Source organism: Myotis myotis, unplaced genomic scaffold, assembly GCF_014108235.1.
Source record: "Myotis myotis isolate mMyoMyo1 unplaced genomic scaffold, mMyoMyo1.p scaffold_m19_p_1, whole genome shotgun sequence".
NCBI lineage: Eukaryota > Metazoa > Chordata > Mammalia > Chiroptera > Vespertilionidae > Myotis > Myotis myotis.
Window position 1 is genome coordinate 130,798,114 of NW_023416313.1, and position 21,194 is coordinate 130,819,307.

A 21,194-nucleotide genomic window follows, 5' to 3' on the forward strand; every position below is an offset into this window, starting at 1 on the left:
TCCTGGACTTGTAAGTCTATTTCTTTCACCAGGTAGGGGAAGTTTTCTGTCATTATTTCTTCAAATAGGTTTTCAGTATCTTGCTCTCTCTCTTCTTCACCTATAATTCGGATGTTGGACGCTTGAAGTTGTCCCAGAGGCTCTTTACACTATCTTCATATTTTTGGATTCTTTTTTCTTTTTGTTTTTCCAGTTGAGTGTTTTTTGCTTCTTCATATTTCAAATCTTTGACTTGATTCTTGTGATCCTCTAGTCTGCTGCTGGAACTCTGTATAATATTCTTTATTTCAGTCAGTGTATGCTTAATTTCTAGTTGGTCCTTTTTCAGAACCTCGAGGGTCTCACTAGATTTCTTGAGGGTCTCACTACATTTATCGGCGGTTTCTAGAAAATTCTTGAAAAACCTTATAACCATGGTTTTGAACTCTATATCCAGTAGTTTGCTTTCCTCCATTTCTGTCATTTGTGACCTGTTTCTTTGTCTCCGCATTTTTTATGCTTCCCTGTGTCAATAGAGTGACTTTCTGTGCTAGATGTCCTATAGGGCCCAGTAGCTCAGCCTCTCCAATTACCTGAGGTGGACACCCTTGGTGCACCCCTTCGTGGGCTGTGTGCACAGTCTTGTTGTAGTTAAGCCTTGATTGTAGTTGGTATCACTGGGAGGAATTGACCTCCAGGCCAATTGGCTGTGAGAATCAGCTGTGTCTGCAGTGGGAGAACTTTTGTGCTGGAGACACCCTTATGGGGCAAGACTTGCTTCAGTGGGGCTTTGGTGCTCACTAAGTCTGCCCCCTAAGTGTGTCCCTTTTGGATCTGAGGAGTTGTAATCTGGATGGTCCCACTCTGACCACTGAGTACACTGGCACTTGGATCTCTAAGAAGGTGCTAATTTAGCCTCTGCCTGAGGCTACCCAGCAGGAGCTACAGAGAGATCTGCAGATTCCTCTTCTTTGTTTGGGATTTGGAGGTGCCCAGATGAGGCCCAGCTGTGAAGCAATGCAGGCTGCTGTGGGGCCTTGGGCCTTCTTTTGGATGTTCTGGGTCTCTGACCCAGTTGCAGTTTGTTAGGTAATTTTAGATTGCAAAGGGCCAGGTCATTCAGATGCAAAAGCCTCTGTGCACAGCTTGAGTGGGGTGGGGTCTCAGGGAATCAACAGGGTGGAGCAAACAGCTATGACTGATCCTCAGCCCAGCCCTAAGAGGCCCCGGGTCTCAGTGTCCCACGGTAATCACTGCAAGCACATCTGAGAGAAATCTGCCCTTGAATTCCGCATGATGCCAGACAGTCCAGTTTCTCCCTGTACGAGTCTGGGTCCCCAGAGACTAGCCCGGAACTGGAGTTCAGAGCGGGAGCTTGTGTCTCCCTCCCGACTGAAAAAGACAACCATGTCCTCAGTTGCCAGCCCTTTCCGCGGGAGCCTCCGTACCTCTGCACTTTAATTCCGTACCTCCTCTGAGTCTCAGTGTGCTTTTCTCTTTCCTTCTAGTTGTAGAATTTCCACTCAGCCAGCCTTCCTGTGGTTCTAGATGATGTTCGTTTTGTCTTTTAGTTGTATTTTTGAAGTGGTTGTGCAAGGTAGCAATTTCAGGTGTTTACATATGCCACCATCTTGGTTTCTCCTCAAATTTCTAATATTCTTAAGTTTTATCATAGCATTACATGGAAGTTCTTACTGTTCATTAAGATGGTTTTCTACTTCTATGAATATGCTTCACATTCATATCTTGAATATCCATGTTTAGCCTTTCATATCAAGATATAAACACAAACATAGTATAGTGAAGATGGTTTGGGAATAAATGATTATCTTATCTGGTTCTATATCTGATCCCAACCTCTGCTTCCCTCTTAAACTTCTAGTACAATCAGTATGGTTCAGCCATACTGAACCAATTACTATTCTCCACACGTAATATGAACTTTCACATTCCACATCTCTCATCTTTTTGCTTCATCTTTTTCCAAGCCTAAAAGTTACCCTGTCCTTTAATTCAAGTATCATCTGTCTCCTCTGTACCCACCTTTCCCTCTTCCAGTCTCTATTCCACCCTAGTAAAATGACTTATTTTTTGTTTCCTAAGGGACAGAAGTAATTAAAAGCTCAGGAGTCAGAAGATTTGAGCTTAAAATTTGGCCACAGTACTCACTAGTATATAACTGGAGATGTTATTTTTCACTGGCATCAGACTATAAAATGTAGATGGAAATAGTACTTACCTCAGAGGGTGGCTTTCAGGATTAAATGAGGAATGCATGTAAAATGCTTAGCATAGTGTCTGACACACAGAGAACACTCAGTAAATGTAAACAGTAAACTATTACAATGTATTATTAATCTCTGCATTTCAACAGTACTTAGCACAATGCCTAATCTTTACTATACTAAGTACTGTGGAAAAACAGATGAGTTAGGGAGTACCACTGAACACAAGATGGTAAGAAGCTGGAAGAAAGAATAGGAGCAAGAAGGGAGAAAGAATCAGCAGTCATTACATGAAAAATATCAAGGCTGGACCATGAGTGCTGAGCAGGACTTTGATCAGCACATTCTGGCCTGAGGATAAAATATACAAAAGCACAGAAAAATAAAATCATAAACTGTTAACACTTACTATCATATATTAAATATATTATGTGAGGTCTTTTGCCCTATTCTGCAATCAACTCTATTTGCTACAATTATTTTTATCAATTATAGAAAGAGTGCTAGAGGTATGAACTTATCAATACTGATTCTAATTAAAACTCACAGACTTTACTCAAGACAGAACACCTTTAGGCCCTTCTATGAGTAACATTTTACCTTGTTTACACAATTATTTGAGTTCTACTATAACAAAAAAACCTATAAGAAACAAACTCAAAGGCAAAAACTACTTTCAGTAAGCAGGCTGACATCACTGGCATGATTGAGATAACTAAGAAAAAAGAAAATTTATAAAAACCAGATACAGAAATAGCTACATGAGAGCACTCAGAATAGTAGAAAAGAGCAATTAATAAAAACAATTAGTTTTCACTTTAAGGAGTCAAGAACATACTACATATTGACGCTTTCTCATTATAATAATTAGAAATGAAAATAGTTTAAGTCTTATCATGATAATCACTGGCATAATCCTAGACATCTGATCATGGTTTACTAAGCAGTTAGGAAACAATTTGTGGGTAAAAGTTCACAGGTTTTTAATAATTCAAATAATTGAAAATTGTTAGTCTATGTAGACTTCTACACAAACTTTACAAGTAGTTCAAATAACAGAAGATTAATGGTAGGGTCTTTTGTCTGAAGTTGCTATTTTAGGTTTGAAGATAGGTGTTAAAAGTCACACGACTAGTTTATGATTTAAGCTATAAAAACAAGTACTTTAGCTTCTTAAATTAATTTTTTGTAGTAGATAAGGCATGAAATCTAAACAGATGAACAAACTAAAATTTAGTTAACATAAATGACTAACATGCATTAATATATAGGAAAACTCTATTATAAAATGCCCAGCTGTGAATTTAATTGTATTCCAATTCACTTTTACCTAACAAAGATAGAGGTGAATTTTCTTTATATCAAGTAAAACCTATAAAGCATCATTCTACTTCATTTCCTTAAAATTGTGCTTACTTTATTTAAAATGTATTAATGGTAAAATAGAAGTGTCTGATTTTTAAACACCTAAAAAAATATCTCTAACACTTACTAGCAGTAGTCTTCCTAATGTTACACCAAAGAGCAATACAGAAAAGAACTCTATTCAGACTCCCAGTAACAGATACCACAGTAAGAGCAGTCAGCTCACTAAGGAACAGTTAAATGTTTTGTTTCTCCTTCACTTTAAATTCTGTTTCTTTATACATTTTTTACATTTAAATAGTAATGTGTTCTCATGTGTTCTTACCTGAAAGGAAAACCTGCTTTATCATAGGAAGGGTCAAAGGTGACACTCTGCACACACTTACAAAGAGTTCTTTTATAACCATAAAAGAGAACAAAAAAGGATGTAAAACTCATCTACCCAACTTCAAAAGAAAGTCTGAACCAGATTACCAAGGAAATTAGTCACTGATCTTCTGAAGATGAAACTAGATGCTATAGATAGGTTCCAACTATTTTCATATTGGATCAGCTGCGGTCACCCCACACTGATTCAAATGCACAATAAAAAAAAAAGGCAAATCTATTTTGCCTACCACTTTATACATATAATTCTATTACTAGTAATATCATATTTATACTTTCAAAATTTAAAGCCCTCATCTTAAATCTGCATTAAAATTAATTTCATAATTAGTTCCAACTCAAGAGGAAATTACAAAAGTGACCCAAATAATTAATTCTTAAAACCAAAATATAACAAATGAAGACAAAAAAGGGAAGGCAATTTAAAAAAGATAAATACGGGTTTTAGATTCTTTAACCATTTTGTCTCAAAATAATTCCTTTAACCTATGCAGTAGGTTTGCAAGTTTTTAACTAAGCCCATCAAAAGCACCACGGAACAATTTCTGAAGACACTGCCCATGCTCACAGGGTACTCTCCCTCCCAGTGTGCAGATCTGAAGTTTTATTCTGCCATAGCTCAGATGGCCTGCTTGAAAAATTCCCCTTCTTTGAACAGGTCCATGTACCTACTGCTTTTTACCTCACCCATATCCTCTTTTTAAAAGTTTCTGTGAGACACCTGCTGCTTGATAACTCTGATGTCCTATAAGGTCTCTGTAGTTAAATTCTGTGCTATTTCCCCTCAATAATAAGTATAAAACTCCCATTTACATAGAGTAACTTGTAAGTATTTCTTTCAACCATAATCCCTAAGATACGTATGTCAAAAAGTACAATATCAGTTTAGTTGTTTCACAGATACAGATGCGTGATAAGAAATAAGATCACTTTGGCCCAGCCGGCGTGACTCAGTGGTTGAGTGTTGACCTATGAACCAGAAAGTCAAAGTTCAACTTCTGGTCAGGGCATAGGCCCAGGTTGCAGGCTCGATCCCCAGTGTGGGGCATGCAGGAAGCACCCAATTAATGATTCTCTTTCATCATTGATGTTTCTATCTGTCCTTCCCTCTCCCTTCCTCTCTGAAATCAATAAAAAAATATATGTGTATATATTTTTTTTAAAAGATCACTTTGTGTTAGATAGAAAACTAAGATGATTTATAAAACATGGTAGTTAAATTTAAACACTGAAAGAAGGTAAGATAAAGAAGATGGTTATAGATGACTGAAGTTTTACAACCTGTTCATAAAATTTTATTATTAAATTTATTTTTATCATTCATTTTCAAATAAAACTGAATTGTGAAAAACCTCTCTAATCCTACAAAATATGTTCAGTGAGTTTCCATGGGTGAGGAAGAGGGTTCCAATAAAATTGAAAAGTTAAGTCCTGAGCCACTGGGCATCTCAAATATGAAATAACTTTATTAAGTAAATACTTTGGCACTCAAATTGAAAATCATGAAGCTAACAACTCTTTTATAGTTACATAGAGTCCTGAAAGTTAACTGTTCATCTCAAAAGAAAAAACCAAAACAGATAGGTAAGAAGTTATTTCATTAAATAGAAACAATTTTTTTATTTACCATCAAACTATGAACATAAACCTTAAATATTACAGAGTATATAGTATGACTGCTTATTTACAAACTAGAGGCCCAGTGCACAATATTAATAAATGGGTAGGGTCCTTAGGCCTGGCGGTGATCAGAGCTGATCGGGGCCTTCCGGCTGCCAGCCAGGACCTTCCTTCGTTCCACACCGGCCCCTGGTGGTCAGTGTACATCATAGCAAGTGATCGAACTCCTGGTTGGTAGAACTCCTGAGGGGACAATCTGCATATTAGCCTTTCATTATATAGGATACTCACCAAACTTGTTTTTATTCATTAATCTGGAGAAAGAATCTGTATGTATGTATGCTTAAGTTGATTAGGTAGAAGAGCAAAAATTAGTTCTGTTTTTACCTCCAGATAGGAATATTACATGCATTAACTGCTATTTCTTCATCTACTGAATTCTTATGTCCTCGAACAAGTTAGTACTATTAAGCCCCTTGTCCCCTTTATTAAATATAAACATGGTTATATCAAATTTTTTGTTGAGATAAATCTTTCCTCAGTGCTTTCTGAAATTTATTTGTTCAACAAAAACTTACTGAGCACTAACACTGCCTGGCACTGTTCTAGGCATTGGGAAAGAGAAAAAAATAAAACAGACAAAAGCTTACCTACTGAGACACACAGATAACATATAAAACAAATGAGCAAAATATATACTATGTGCATATTTTCCAGAATATATTAAAAACCCCTACAATTCAATAACAAAAAGACAAACAAACCAATTATAAAATGGGCAAAGAATCTGAATAGATTAGTTCTCCAAAGATGATACAGAAATGGCCAAAAGCATATAACAAGGTGGTCAAAGCCACAATGACCACTTAACATGCAGTACGATGGTGGTGGTAATAATAATAATCCTACATAATAAAAGCTTAAAATGTAAGTGTCGGGTCGTCCAGTTGGCCATTCAACCAATCAAAGTGTAGTATGCTAATGATATGCTAAGGCCACTCAACTATGATGTGCATTGACCACCAGGGGGCAGACAGTCGACCAGTCACTATGATGTGCACTGAACACCAGGGGACAGATGCTCCAATCAGTAGGTTATCTTGCTGCTGGGGTCCGGCAGATCGGGCTGAGCGAGATGGGCCAGACATGCCCTGGAGCCCTCCTGTGGCCTCTCCCGGCTGGCCAACCTCCCATGTCCCTCCCAACCCCAACTGTGCACTGGTGGGGTCCCTCGACCTGGCCTGCACCCTCTGGGACCCCTTGGGGAATGTCAAAGAGCCGGTTTTGGCCTGATGGCGGGACAACCGGTCACTATGATGCACACTGACCACCAGAGGGCAGATGCTCAACACAGGAGCTGCCCCCTAGTGGTCAGTGCGCTCCCACAAGGGGAACATCACTCAGCCAGAAGCCGGGCTAACAGCTGGCGAGTGTAGCGGCAGTTGCGGGAGCCTCTCCCGCCTCCACGGCAGCGCTAAGGATGACCAACTGCCGGCTTAGGCCCACTCCCCATGGGCCTAAGCCATCAGTCGGACATCCCCCGAGGGCTCCTGGACTGTAAGAGGGCGCAGGCCAGGCTGTGGGACCCCCCCCCCAAGTGCACGAATTTTGTGCACTGAGCCTCTGGTAATAATAATAATAGTGTTAGCAAAGATGTGGAAAACTTGGAACCCTTGCATATTGCTAGTGGGAATGTGAAATGATACAACTGCTGAAACAGTTTGGTGGTTCTTCAAAAAAGTAAAACCCAGAATTGCCATATGACCCAGCATTTCCAGTTCTAGGTATATACTCAAAAGAACTCAAAACTGGGACTCAAGCATGTGCTTGTGTAGGAATGTTCACAGCAGCACAATCACAATAGCCAAAAGGTGAAAACAAACCAAATGTCCACTAATTGATGAATGGACAAATAAACTGTGTTATCTATAATAATAAAAGCATAATATGCTAATTAGACCGGACATCTTTCCAGACGACCTTCCGGATGAAGCCGGGGCTGCGAGGGAAGCCCGGGTCCCAGGTGCCTGCCGGCAGCGGGAGGGTAGCCTGGGTCCCGAGTGCCAGAGAGAAGCCAGTGCTGAGAGCACCAAGAAGGAAGGCCTAATCTTGCATGAATTTCGTGCATCGGGCCTCCAGTATGCATATAATGGAGTATCATTCAGCCATGAAAGGAATGAAGTACTGATACATGCTACAATGAGGATGAACCACAAAAACATACTCAGTGAAAGAATCCAGACACAAAGGTCACATTTTTTATGATTATATTTATATAAAATATCTGGTAGAGGTAAATTCATAGAGATTAAAAGTAAATTGGTAGTTGCTGGGGCTCCAGAGAGGAAATAGGAAATAACTGCTTAATGGATATGGGTTATTATTTTAGGGTGATGAGAATGTTTTGGATGAGAATGTAGATACAGGTGGTGGTTACACAATACTGTGAATATACTAAAAGTCACTAAACTGTTCATGTGAAAAAAGTTAATTTTATGAGAATTTCAACTCAATTTTTAAAATACATACTAGAGAGAAAAAGAAAGAGAAGGAGAGGGGGAGGAGGAGGGGGAGGGGAAGGAGAAACATCTGTATGAGAAAGATTGATCTGTTGCCTCCCATACATGCCCCGACCAGGGATCCAATCTGTAACCTAGGTATGTGCCCTGACTGGGAATAAAACCCACAACCTCTTGCTGTATAGGACGATGCTCCAGCCAACTGAGCCACTCAGCCAGAACAAGGAGGTTAAAATTTTTAAAAAGATGGGCAGGGAAGGCCTCACTAAGGAGATGACATTAGATTACTGACCCAAAGGAAGGAATCTTTTATACAAACAAAGATCATTTTAAGCAAAGTGAACATTGCCTCGTTTTTGAGGCAGAGGAAAGGCCAGTGTGGCCAAGAAAGCTAGGATGTGGAGAAGTAATAGGAAATAAGAATAGAGAGGAAATAGGGAATCCAATGAGGTGAGGGAAGGACTAGTAGGTTATTCCAAGAACTCTGCTTTAATTCTTAGTAAAAGGGGAACTAATATAAGGTTTTGAGCAGAACAGTGACATAAAGTTTGGGGGTCATTTTAATTGCTGAAATGAGAAGATACTAAAGCCTCCAAAAAGGGCAACAGCATGGTTATCAGTTAGAAACTACTGCAACAAGCTAGAGGGAGATTTCTCTAATTTGTCTTCCGATTCTTTCAATAAATTTTCAGTTTCTCTTTTTTCTTAAATTTTTTTTCTCAGAGCCTCCATAGTTTTACGGATATATTAACTTCTCCTAGGTTTTTTTGTGGGTTTTTTTTTTAAGTTTTCTTTTGATCCCTGCACTGTCCTACAATATCTACATTCTTTTGAGTTCATTTTCCCCTATTTGTTCTGACTCTGTTTTTCATGGAAGCATTCCTCAAATGTCTGGTGACCCTTGGTGTTCTGCTAATATCTGAGAAACTAAAAGCCATTATCTTTGTGAGCAGGAGTTGTAAACCTCACTGTAGGGATTATTTGGCTGAACTATTCCCAAACTGTAGTATCTCAATCTTTCCTCTTGACCTGGTCAGTGTGCCCAAAGAAGAATAAATCATGGGTACATCCTACAATAGCAAAGCTACTGAGTTCTTTCTGAGGCTTGAAGATCTAATCAGTAAAAACACAGGTCATGAGACCTCTCTAACTCTTATCTCTCCAATGAAATCTATCACCAAATCTTGTCAGTTTAACTCGATTAAGTCTCTCAAATGTATGTGCTTCTACCCATCTCTACCAACATTACCATATTCTTTGCTTACCTCAAAAACTAAAGAAATCTTGTTTACCCACTCTAAGCTATCCTTCAATATGTCTGTTTTCCAGAATTAGCCAGAGTGATCTTTCCAAAATGCAAATTTAAAACCATTCCCTTCCTTCCCATCTACCCCCAACCTATTCCCCCCACCAATTTTTGAAAAATCTAGGGGCTGTCATTACTCTTAAAATAGAGTTGCAGGGCCTGCCTACTTTTGCAGCCTCATCTTTCCTGAATGCTTAGTGCCCCAGCTCTTCTTTATTCACACCATACTAGTACTCCATCTTTCTGCAGCTGCTTGTTTGCTCCAAATACTTCCCATATAGGGAAAGTTCTTTTTTCCCTCTTCCCACAGTTTAATCAGATGCCTCAGTGCTCATTTTAAACACCTGTTCTTCAAGGAAACATTCCTAATCTTCTAAAACTAGGATATATTATTATGGCTTGAATACAAAATACCTGCATATTTACATAGCTGAATTAACACTATTCCTTGTATTAACCTTCTGTCTTCTGCTGTTTTGACAATAGAATCATCCTATATAATAAAAAGCTAATATGTAAATTGCTCCTACAGGCGGGAGTTCGACCAACAGGGAGTTAGACGTGCACTGACCACCAGGGGATGGCATGAAACATGGTAGGCATCAGCAATGTGGCAATGGCAGCAGTGGGCAGCAGTAGGCAACAGTAGAGGCACTGCTGGCCTAGATGGGCCCCAACGAAAGCGGGACCACTGCGGGATGGTGGAACAGGTGAGCAGGCGGCGCGAGGCCAAAGAGGGTGTGAAGGGAGGCCCTGGCTGGCAGCCAGGAGAAGGGAGGCCCTGGCCAACAGCTGGCAGCCGCTAAGGACCCTACCCGTGCATGAATTTCATGCACTGGGCCTCTAGTTTCTTAAATATCAATCATAAAATTTAAGATTTAAAATACTTTCATATTATTATCTTTTACATTTGAAACAAAGTTTCACAGAATTTATTAGTTTTCTTAATGCTAAAGAATAGGGTTGGAGATAAAATAATTGGCTTGAAAATTTGATTTTCTTATCTGGAAATTTATAACACTTAATACAAAAATTAGTCAAATGGACTCATTCAGGAATTAGAAGTTGCTTAGTTTCTATAGTTTAAATGATGCTTTTAACTTCTTCCTCTTCACTTTTAAGAGGGAAACAAACAGCAAAAGCTTTCAGACTAAATGTAACATATGAGTCTGTACTTTAATTTTTATTTTATAGCTTTCCCTGTTTAAAAAAAAGGTAAATATATATAACTTTCTCTAAATCCACAGCTGGACTTTTACCAACACAATAAAAGTAAATATAGGAATAAACAAGAAAATAGACCCACAAAATTCAGCATTGTCATTTCAGTCTTTGCTATAATTTATGCTATTCATAATTCTTACAGATATAAATAAACTTATATTAGCAAGTACAAGCTGAAAAAAAAACATGGAGTAATAAAAAGCGCACTCAAATTAAAAAACCTCAAAAACACAATTATATCTTTTCCTTTTCAGGCCAACGTCTAGCAACTCTCTCTAGGAATACCAGAAAGGTTTAATAAATGTTTATAGAATGAAAATGACGATGACAGCTAAGACTTACTGAGCATTTAACTTGTAATAGTATTGCTAAATATTTTATATTAAGCCTGATAATAACTCTAAGAGCCAGGTACTGTTCTTAATCCCCATTTTAAATATAAGAAAAGGGGCTGAGAGCAATGTTAGGAAGTGGAAGAGCTAGGATTCAAAACAAAAGCTGTCTGGCTCCAAAGCACTGAACCACTCAATTGTAGAAAAAACATATTATTGTTAAAGGCTAGGATTTAGAAAAGGCTTTGTTGTCAGAATTTTAAAATAAACATGTTCAAATACATTTGACTTATTTCAATATTGTAACCATATATACATTAAAACTATAGGAAATATTCCATTTTAAAAGAGTGCTTTTCATACCATTCAACTATTAATAAATTTTAAAATATTTTCCTAAGGCATATTATAACTAAAATTATTGTATATCATGTGAAAGTTTAATCTTTTCTGCAAAAGAACAATCCAAAACTTTATCCTAACAAAAGTGATCCCTTAAAAAACAGACAAACAACAACAACAAAAAATATATAAAAACAAGAAAAGCAAAAGGCAAAGCACTAAAGTCAGCAAAGGTAAAGAAGTTATAACTGAGTCATGACAGATTTTATTGAAATTCCAAAACTGGAGAAGTACAACAATACATTCTTTTGTGTTAATATTTTAGATTTTGGAACAATCCGTTTGTTAGTGGGAATACACTGATGTTTGCACAAAGATCCATACTAAATATAACCTATATTACTTGTTTGTCTGATGTCATACTTAAAAAAAAAATCCTACTGTAAGCATACCTTGGCAAAAAATACGGTGAGGTGAGTTTCACTGCCAACAATCCAAATAGGGAATTTTGGAGATTTCAAGTAAGAACCAACCTAGAACAAATGTAGCAAAATAAACAAACAAATGAAAATTTTATACTGCCTATTACATGCCCATGAATATCTGAAACATAACCAGGGTGCCCAATTCATATTTAAATGGAATAATAAATACTGTGCCAGAATGCCTTACCCATAAAGGTCATTACCAATGAATATAAAGTCAATGTTATAAAGACTATCAGGGCTAAGCTTATGTTGTGCCTTTACACAGAACAACAACACAGACTTAACACAGCCATAACCAATAGTTTAACCCTAAGCATCATTCTCAGGTTTTACTAAAGTTCCTAGATAGCGTGGCCACTTCTAGAATGTCAGCTTAGTATCTCAAAACCCAAAAACCATACACTTGGATCATAATAATTTGATCAGGAAAATAATTATAAATAAACAAATGAGTAGATTTATGAATAAATAAGGGGAAAAGCCTTAAGAACATCCTGTCTTCAAAGAACCTAGGGTAACATAATAATCTCTCTAAAGCAAAATATGTAAAACATTTAAGTATATAAAAGAATCCTATCATCTGACTCTTCCTGGTAGGAGTTAAGTTCCAAGTTTTACAATATGCAGTCTCTTTAAAATGTATAATGAGTTAAACCTATAACCTGGCTTCAGGGTTATATAATTAATCTCTAAACACTGCAGTTCCAAAAATTTGGAAATATCATTTTTGTGTGACTGAGAAAATAATAGACTTGTGAAATCCAACCACATCCACATCAATCAGTTACACACACTTATGAGGACAAAGATTTTGACTTAAAAACAACTAACCTTACCAATCAAATGTGCTGAATTTTCTTTTCTCACACAGACTCCCTAGAAATAGGAAATTCCAAGTGGCTACTTGCAACAGTCAGGGCCAATTCTTCCTAATTACAAACAGCCCTGATATGATACCCTGCTTTCAGGCACCACCAGGGCCCTTCAAAATTTATTCTTATCACTAGGAGGGATAGAATTTATTCTCTGTTGTCCTGTAATGCAAGGGATGCGTTGGATGTGCCAATGGCAATGATGAGCCAGTAGCGTAAAGGTCACTTTGGGAACAACAGAGAATAACAGCCAAAGGACAAAGAAAAAAGAAAAGCTCTGATCACTGGGTCAGAGTAGAAGGCACTTCAGAGGTGTGCAGTGCAAGTCCTTCAATTTTACATAATGACACAGAGGAATACATGGAATCGGTGCCCTGTTGGAATACAAACAGCTAACTAGTATGAACTGGAACTAAGACTCGGGTTTGCTGACTCCTAATGTGGTGGTTTTCCATTCCATCACGCTGCCTCTTGTGAAAAGTTTAGAGGTTGTTTAGTTTCTTTTAACTATTTTTTAATTTATCTTTACTGTTGAAAGCATTACAGATGTCTCCCTTTCTTTCCCCTATGACCCCCCCTCTACCCTGAACTCCGCCCCCCCAGGCCTTCACCAAACTATTATCTGTGTCCAGGGGCTATGCATATATTCACATATGTGTTCCCTGATTAATCTCTCCCCACCCACTCCTCCACCCCTACCTTCCCTCTGAGATTGGTCAGTTTAGTTTCTTTCTTAGAAAAAGTGTGTACCCTGGCCAGGGTGGCTCAGTTGGTTGAACATCGTTCCATACACCAATGGGTGCAGGATTCAATTCCTGATCAGGGCACATATCTAGGTTTCGGGTTCGATCCCCTGGTTGGGGCACATACAGGAGACAATCAATCGACATTTCTCTCTCATATGGATGTTTCTGTCTCTCTCTCTCCCCCCACCTCCCTTCTTCTCTCTGTAGAATCGATAAAAAAAACAAAAACATATCCTTGGGTGAAGATTAAAAAAAAAAAAAAGATAGCGTCCGTGCATGCGCATACACTTAATCATCACAGAAGTAAAAAGTGTGGGTAAGATTACACAAAGTAGGATCAAAAGGCAAATAAAGGCTGAACTCATGAAGTGTTTTCTAATAATAAAAAATCAATCAAAGAGTGAATAAATAATGCAACTACTTTGGAAAACAGTTTGACGGTTCCTCAAAAAGTTAAGCATATAATTACCATATGACCAGGCAATTTCATTCCTGGGTATATACTCAAGAGAAATGAAAACATGTTCACAAAAACTTATGCATGAATGTTCATAGCAGTATTATTCGTAACAACCAAAAAGTGGAACTCTCCATTAACTTATAAATACATAACATACATAAATACATAAAATAAATACATAAAAACTATTGAATTATACACTTTAAAATAGTTAATTTTATGTTATGTGAGTTATATATCTTTTTTTTAAAGGGCATAGTCAAAAGCACTGGGTCACCTTCTTTGTTCACATGCATGTGTGTATATATATATATATACACAGAAAGAAAGGGGGAGAAGAGAAATACCGTTTTATTTGTGTTAATAAATATATATGGTTAAATTGACATGAAAATGTTAATTTCATTTCTAAAGGGCAATTTACTACACTACCAAACAGGAAAATGCTCAGATTCACAAAACTAATACAAACACAAATATTTCCTTAATGTCATTTTTCTAAACATCTGGTACAAAGTAAATGTATATAGATTTTGAGAATGAAACTTACAGTATATACATATAAACAGCTCCATGTAATAGAGTTTTGTGGGTTTTTTAAAATTCTGTCTTGACTCAGTTTTGAGGCCCTGGTTTGAGGCTGGTCAATTCCCTTAAAAAAGACTGCTGAGTAAGTCCAAACCCCAACCACTTTCCCTAGAAATCTCTCACACCCCAGGTCATTATGCATTGCCCTAATGGCCCTGGAACCAGGAACAACACGACCAGGGACAGCCCTTAAGCCCCTGAGCTCATGGAAACTATTCAAATTAGCCAGTCCACACTGAGCCCATGAGACCTAGCTAACTCTGCCCTCAATTCCCACACATAAGCTTGCTGTTGGCCTGTTCCCAGGTGTAACCCCTGTGTGGCCCAGCTCTGGTTAGGAGCTGTCAGTAACTAACAGATCTGCCTTTCCTCTATCTGAATGTCAATATGTTGTGTCCTGCCACTAAAAAAAAAAAAAAAAAACTTTAAATCTTATATAATACAATAGTTGCTGCTAAAATACTAGAGAATAACAAGAGAACACACAGCAGCTGTTAACTTTCTATTAAAGTCCTGGAGGAACAGACATGGCTCTGTTGTGCCTAACAGTTAAAGCAAAGCTAAAGCACACATTTAGAGAAGCCTACAGATACAGTGCAATTTTCCACTCATTTGTGCAACAATATTTATTGAGCACCTACTATGTACCCAGAAACAATGTGCCTGCTTGCCTTCAAAGAGTCTATATTCCATTAGGGATGACAAAAAAAAACAAATTCAAAATTATAAAAAAAAGTAAGTACAGAGTGATTATTCCTATGAAATCATGTTGGGATGATTCACTGAGGGAATGATCAAGGAAAGGGTCTTTGAGCCACCATTTGAAGTAGGACCTGAAGAGGAGAGTAGAATATCTCTGGCAGAAATGATAGCAAATATGAAGGCTTGTGAGGCAGGAAAGGGCTTGGCCTGTTCAAGAAACAACAGGAGACCAGCATGGCCGGACACAGCAATGGAGGGAGTGATGCAGCTCTGGAAGGGCAGACAGGATCCAGACCATCAGGGCCTTACAGGCCACACAGTGAAAATGTCAAACTAGAACATCTCCAGACCCTGACCTCTTGCAACATGTGCGTGCACGCGCACACACACTTCTTACAAAACTGCTTTATTAAAATCTCATTGACATAAAAATTGTATATATTTAAGGTGTACAACTTAATGTTTTGATATACGTATATATTATGTAAATATCACTACAATCAAGCTAATTAATATATGTATCACCTCTATATATCAATGAAATATATACCAATAAATGAAGGTTTCATGGCAGTTCCTGTTTTGTGTGTATGTGTGTGTGCGCATGCTAAGAGAAGTTGCAATTTCATTCTTTGGTTGCCAGGCAAACTCAGAATAATTTTAGCTTGTATAATTAAAGTCACTAAAAAGAAGAACTGCTACTGTTTAACCTTACGATAACTAAAATGAATAAGAGCTGGATGAGACCTGTTTGATTTTTATGCCCGTATCACCCCTGTCCAAGGACTGTCATGAAAGAGGAATGCTGTCTGGTTAAAAAAAAAAAGAAAAGAAAAGGGAAGGAAGGAAGGGCACAAGACACTGTTACTAAAACTAATCACCACCACCAGAACCACTGCCATGGAACCACCATTCAGAAGTAAAAAATAACATTGTCTTCTTTCTTCCTCCAAAATGAGGACACCTTAACTGCAAATCTCTAATGATTTAAGACCATTGGAACAGTCAATAGTTATTTCAGATTGTGTAGGAAAGCAATAAAATATATATCAATAAATGAGGGTTTCATGGCAGTTCCTAATTTTCACATATGTGTTAAGGAGTTTAATTCTATTAAATGCTTGGATTTCTGCTTTGTCAGTGTGAAATCATTTTCAGATGGAACAATCAGAAGTTAGAATTTCAGCATTCAGCAGGTTCTTTTTCTTTGCCCAATAAAGTACTACCAGTTGTTTAGTGAAGTATACCGTTAATTGGTAAGGAAGAAACAGCACATCCTTTTCCCTCAGTTTACCAAAAAAAATATTTATATTCAACAACAGAAGTCTCTATTTCCACAATATACTGGGTTCTTCCCCCCACCCTCAAAAAGAAACAAACCTCAAAATTAGGAAACTCTGCCTGATCAGCCAGCTTAACTCTTCCCTTAATATGACTGTCAGTTTAGGAAAGAAGACCAGCAATAATCTGATGAGAGTATATAATAACATTAGTAAGCTAAAATATGTTGTCATAGAAGAAAAATACTATCCACAACAGTGAACATGTGAATAAAGACCATTCAAAGTACCTTAAAAATCAACTTACCTTACAGTATCTTAAAGCTTCCATTAAGGTTAAGAACCCTACAGCTGCTTGTTCATGTATACCAAGAAGCTCTGCAAACAGAAGTTAGCATGTATTAGTATACATAAATCTGAAAAGTACTTACATGGAAATATGTATGTATAGATATATTCTATACCAAAACTTTTACCCCAAACTATACTTAAACCTAGCACATTTTTATTGTTACGAGTTAACATCAAGTCATAATTATAGTACTACTCATTATAAATACCATTAGATCAGGTTTGTGATACTTCAAATGTATTTATGAAACTTTATACTCAGTGTTAACTTTTATAATGGAGGCATTTCCCTCTGAAATTAAGGAATTATTGGAAAAGATATACTAATCATAATTTGTAACATTTAACATTGGGCAGCAGTGAACTACCTGTACAATACTTGAAACATGGACAATTGATACCATTCTCTTTCTCCTATAAATAAACCTACGAAGTGTGCTAAAGACTAGGGAAATAAAGATGAATCGAACACAGTACCTGCCTTACAAAGCTAATAATTTATCAAGGGAGAGAGATGAAAAAACAATGTGTGCTTTCTCTCTCTCTGTTTACCCAAACACACACTTATAGTGATATAAGAACATCTGCTAATTGTGTTACAGAAGTGGTAACATTTGAGATCTAAGTATTTGTAGTCATTTTCCAGGTTAAGAAGATAAGAAGAAAATTCATGCAGAGCAAACAGCAAAGAGACATGAAAAATCAGTGTATTTAAGGGGTGAAAAAATTGTCAAAGGTTCCTTAAAGGTTTCCAGCCTGAGGAATCTGATAAACGGTGATTAACTAAAAGAGAGAATTAAGGAGGAGTAGGTGCTAGAGTGATCTGAAGGGAGAACATGAGTTTGGTTTTATGTAACCTGGAACTGAGGAACCTTTAGGACTTCTACCTAGAGATACACAACTGGAAGTAAGGCTGGGGAACACAGGGAAGAGAGGTCAGGTTAGCTTGGACACAGTGTTGGGAATCATTAGCATAGAGACAAGGGCTGATGTTGTGGATGCGGATCAGGAAGAACAGACAAAGCATAGAGAATGAAGAGACAAGCGATTACTTCACAACAGAGTTGTAACAGTGATGATATCAAAGTCTTCACAGATTACAGATTTCAGCTAATATACATTGAATCAAACTCTGGTAATAATTTAGGTCCATATGTATTCTAATAAGTATTTTTTCTGGTTAAAAATTATGTCCTATGGCCAAAACCGGTTTGGCTCGGTGGATAGAGCGTCGGCCTGCGGACTGAAGGGTCCCAGGTTCGATTCCGGTCAAGGGCATGTACCTGGGTTGCGGGCACATCCCCAGTAGGAGATGTGCAGGAGGCAGCTGATCGATGTTTCTCTCTCATCGATGTTTCTAACTATCTCTCTCCCTTCCTCTCTGTAAAAAATTAATAAAATATATTTTTAAAAAAAAATTATGTCCTATGAACATAATGTATATTTGCATCTTTCAATTATGGTCATCTTTTGTCCTTTTTTCTATTAGGAAATTATGTTTTTCTTATCAATTAATGTGATAATATCTACTCAGTCATTTCTGTTGTAAATATATCCTTATGTACAACATACAGATGAAATAAGCCAAAAACTGGTAGTTTAAACTGTAGTATTTGTAAATTCAAAGTTAATACAAAGTACGTATGCATATGGTTTGCATGTCTTCATTAACATCTTACAGGCACGGAGGAGGTAGAGCAATAGTCCTCATATTGTAGTTTTGGATTCTTCGGGGTCCACAAGACCCTTTGAGAGACTACGTGAAATTTAAATGATTTTTATACAAAGCCATTAGTTGCCCTTTTTATTCTTATACTCTCAGGAATATGGAGTGAAATTTTCCAGAGACTAAATGATATGTTATATTCCAAAAGATTGAATCTGTAAACAAATATAGAAATCCAGCTATCTATTAATAACCTAGACATTAAAGGGTTTTAAAATTTTTAAAACAAAGTAATTCTTCTTACTATTTTTTTGTTTTGGAAATTGGTTATTTTTTTGTCAAAAATAGTTATATTAATAAGTATTAGGTGTGTTATTATTTTTAAATGAATTAATATGTCTTTTTAAATTTCTCAGTCTTAATTTCTAACAAGAAAAACACACTAATCATTATTTACTTATGATCCACATTAGTGAAAGCTCTTTAGGATGCTCAGTAATTTTTTTTTAAATATATTTTATTGATTTTTTACAGAGAGGAAGGGAGAGGGATAGTTAGAAACATCGATGAGAGGGAAACATCGATCAGCTGCCTTCCGCACACCTCCCACTGGGGATGTGCCCGCAACCCAGGTACATGCTCCTGACCGGAATCGAACCTGGGACCTCTCAGTCCGCAGGCCGACGTTCTATCCACTGAGCCAAACCGGTCAGGGCTCAATAATTTTTAAGAGTGTAAAGGGCATGAGACCAACAAATTTGAGAAGCATTGGATTATAACATTCAAAGGGAAAAGATGGAGGGGTGAGGAGTCCAAACAGGTAGAAATGGTATTGTATAGCCTGGCATATTTTTCCCTCCTTTCCTTCTGAAATGTAAGCAGCACTAAATGTTTCAAGTTCAAAAAAAGAATACATAAGTTGGAAACATTTCACGCTTTAATTTCTAAAATCAGTTACCACCACCTAGTGTTACGATTAGCTACTACATCATCTTTTTTTCTTGGAATTTTAAACAAATATCTAGAATAGTATATTTATAATAATGTCAGGATACTCTATACAACAAAGTAGCAGTTCATAATTCTTGAATAAAAAATATTCATATTAGGTCAGCAATCACATGTTTAAGCATGTAGTCTGGACATTATTATTTTAAAAATGTACTAATTTTGTTTCCTTAAACAAAATATATAATATTTATCTGCTTTAGTTAGCTAAAGTAAATCAAGAATATTTATTATTATATGAAAAGATGCTCAATGTCACTAATCATCAGAGAGATGCAACTTAAAACCACAATGAGATATCACCTCATACTTGTCAGAATGGATATCATCAATAAGTCAACAAATAAGTGTTGGCAAGGATATGGAAAAAAGGGAGCCCTTGTGCACTGTTGGTGAGAAAGCAGACTAGTGCAGCCACTGGGGAAAGCAGTATGGAGTTACCTCAAAAAATTAAAAATGGAACTGCCTTATGATCCAGCAAATCTACTTCTGAGGATATATATGAAAAAAAACACACAAAAAAACTGAAACACTAATTCAAAAGAATATATACACACTTATGTTCACTGCAGCATTATTTACAACTAGAGGCTAAGTGCACAAATTCATGCACGGGTGGGATTCGGCCGGCCCGCCCCAATGGAGCCAATAGGCTGGGTTGGTCAGGGGGAGGGGACGTGGAAGGTTGACCGGCCAGCCCCACCCCCAATCGGAGGGGGGGGCAATCGGGGGCAGAGCTGGCCAGGGGGAGGAGCCACAGGCAGTTGGTGGGCCAGCCCTGCCCCCTGGTTGAATTCCTGGTCAGTCAAACTCCTGCCTGAGGGGACAATTTGCATATTAGGCTTTTATTATATAGGATAGCCAAGATTTGGTAGTAGCCCAAGTGTCCACCAGTAGATGAATGAATAAAAAAGCTGTGGTACATTTATACACAGGAATACTACTTGGCTGTATAAGAAAATCTTACCCTTTCAGACAGCATGGGTGAACCTATGGAGTATTATGCTAAGAGAAATATGCCAGTCAGAGAAAGACAAGTACCATATGATTTCATTTATATGTGGAATCTAATGAACAAAATAAACTAATAAACAAAATAGAAACAGATTCATAGATACAGAGGACAGACTGATAACTGTCAGAGGGGAGGGGGTTTGGAAGGCTGGGTGAAAAAGGTGAAGGGATTAAAAAAAAAAAAAGTCACCAAAAAAAACCTCACAGACCCAGACAACAGTATAGTGATTACCAGAGGGAAAGGGGGCTGAGGGGAGGCAAAGAGTGTAAAGGGGAGATAAACAGAGATGGAGGGAGACATGACTTGGGGTGGTGAACACACAGTACAATATACAGATGATGTATTATAGAATTGTACACCTGAAATCTATATAATTTTTAAATATGTGTTTTAATTGATTTGTAGAGAGAGGAAGGGAGAGAGATAGAGAGATGGAAACATCTGTGAGAGAGAAACATCATCGAACAGCTGCCTCCTGAACTCCCCCTACTAGGGATAGAGCCTGTAACCCCTCATGGGCCCTGATCAGGAATCAAAACAGCGACCTCTTGGTTCCTGGGTCAACACTCAACCACTGAGCAACACAGGGCTGAAACCTATATAATTTTATTAACTAATGTCACCCCAATAAACTCAATTTTAAAAAGACTATTATTGTACAAATTTTTAGTTAGAGCAATGATATAATAGTCCCTTATTTATGAGACTTTTCTCAATAA

At 37.4% G+C, this 21,194-nt stretch overlaps 1 protein-coding gene across 5 annotated transcripts in view; it reads right to left on the minus strand.

Annotated features, from left to right (window-relative positions):
* MINDY3 (MINDY lysine 48 deubiquitinase 3) overlaps nt 1-21,194 on the minus strand; it is a 103,312-nt gene that overhangs the window by 40,416 nt on the left and 41,702 nt on the right. For 4 of the 5 annotated variants that reach the window (XM_036352224.1, XM_036352205.1, XM_036352234.1 and 1 more), the window contains 2 exons: nt 16,743-16,813; nt 11,752-11,832 (listed from right to left, as the gene is read on the minus strand). In XM_036352224.1, the coding sequence (XP_036208117.1) occupies nt 11,752-11,832; nt 16,743-16,813 (152 nt within the window). The remainder of the gene's footprint in view (nt 1-11,751; nt 11,833-16,742; nt 16,814-21,194) is intronic. The other variant, XM_036352214.1, reaches the window with a different exon arrangement.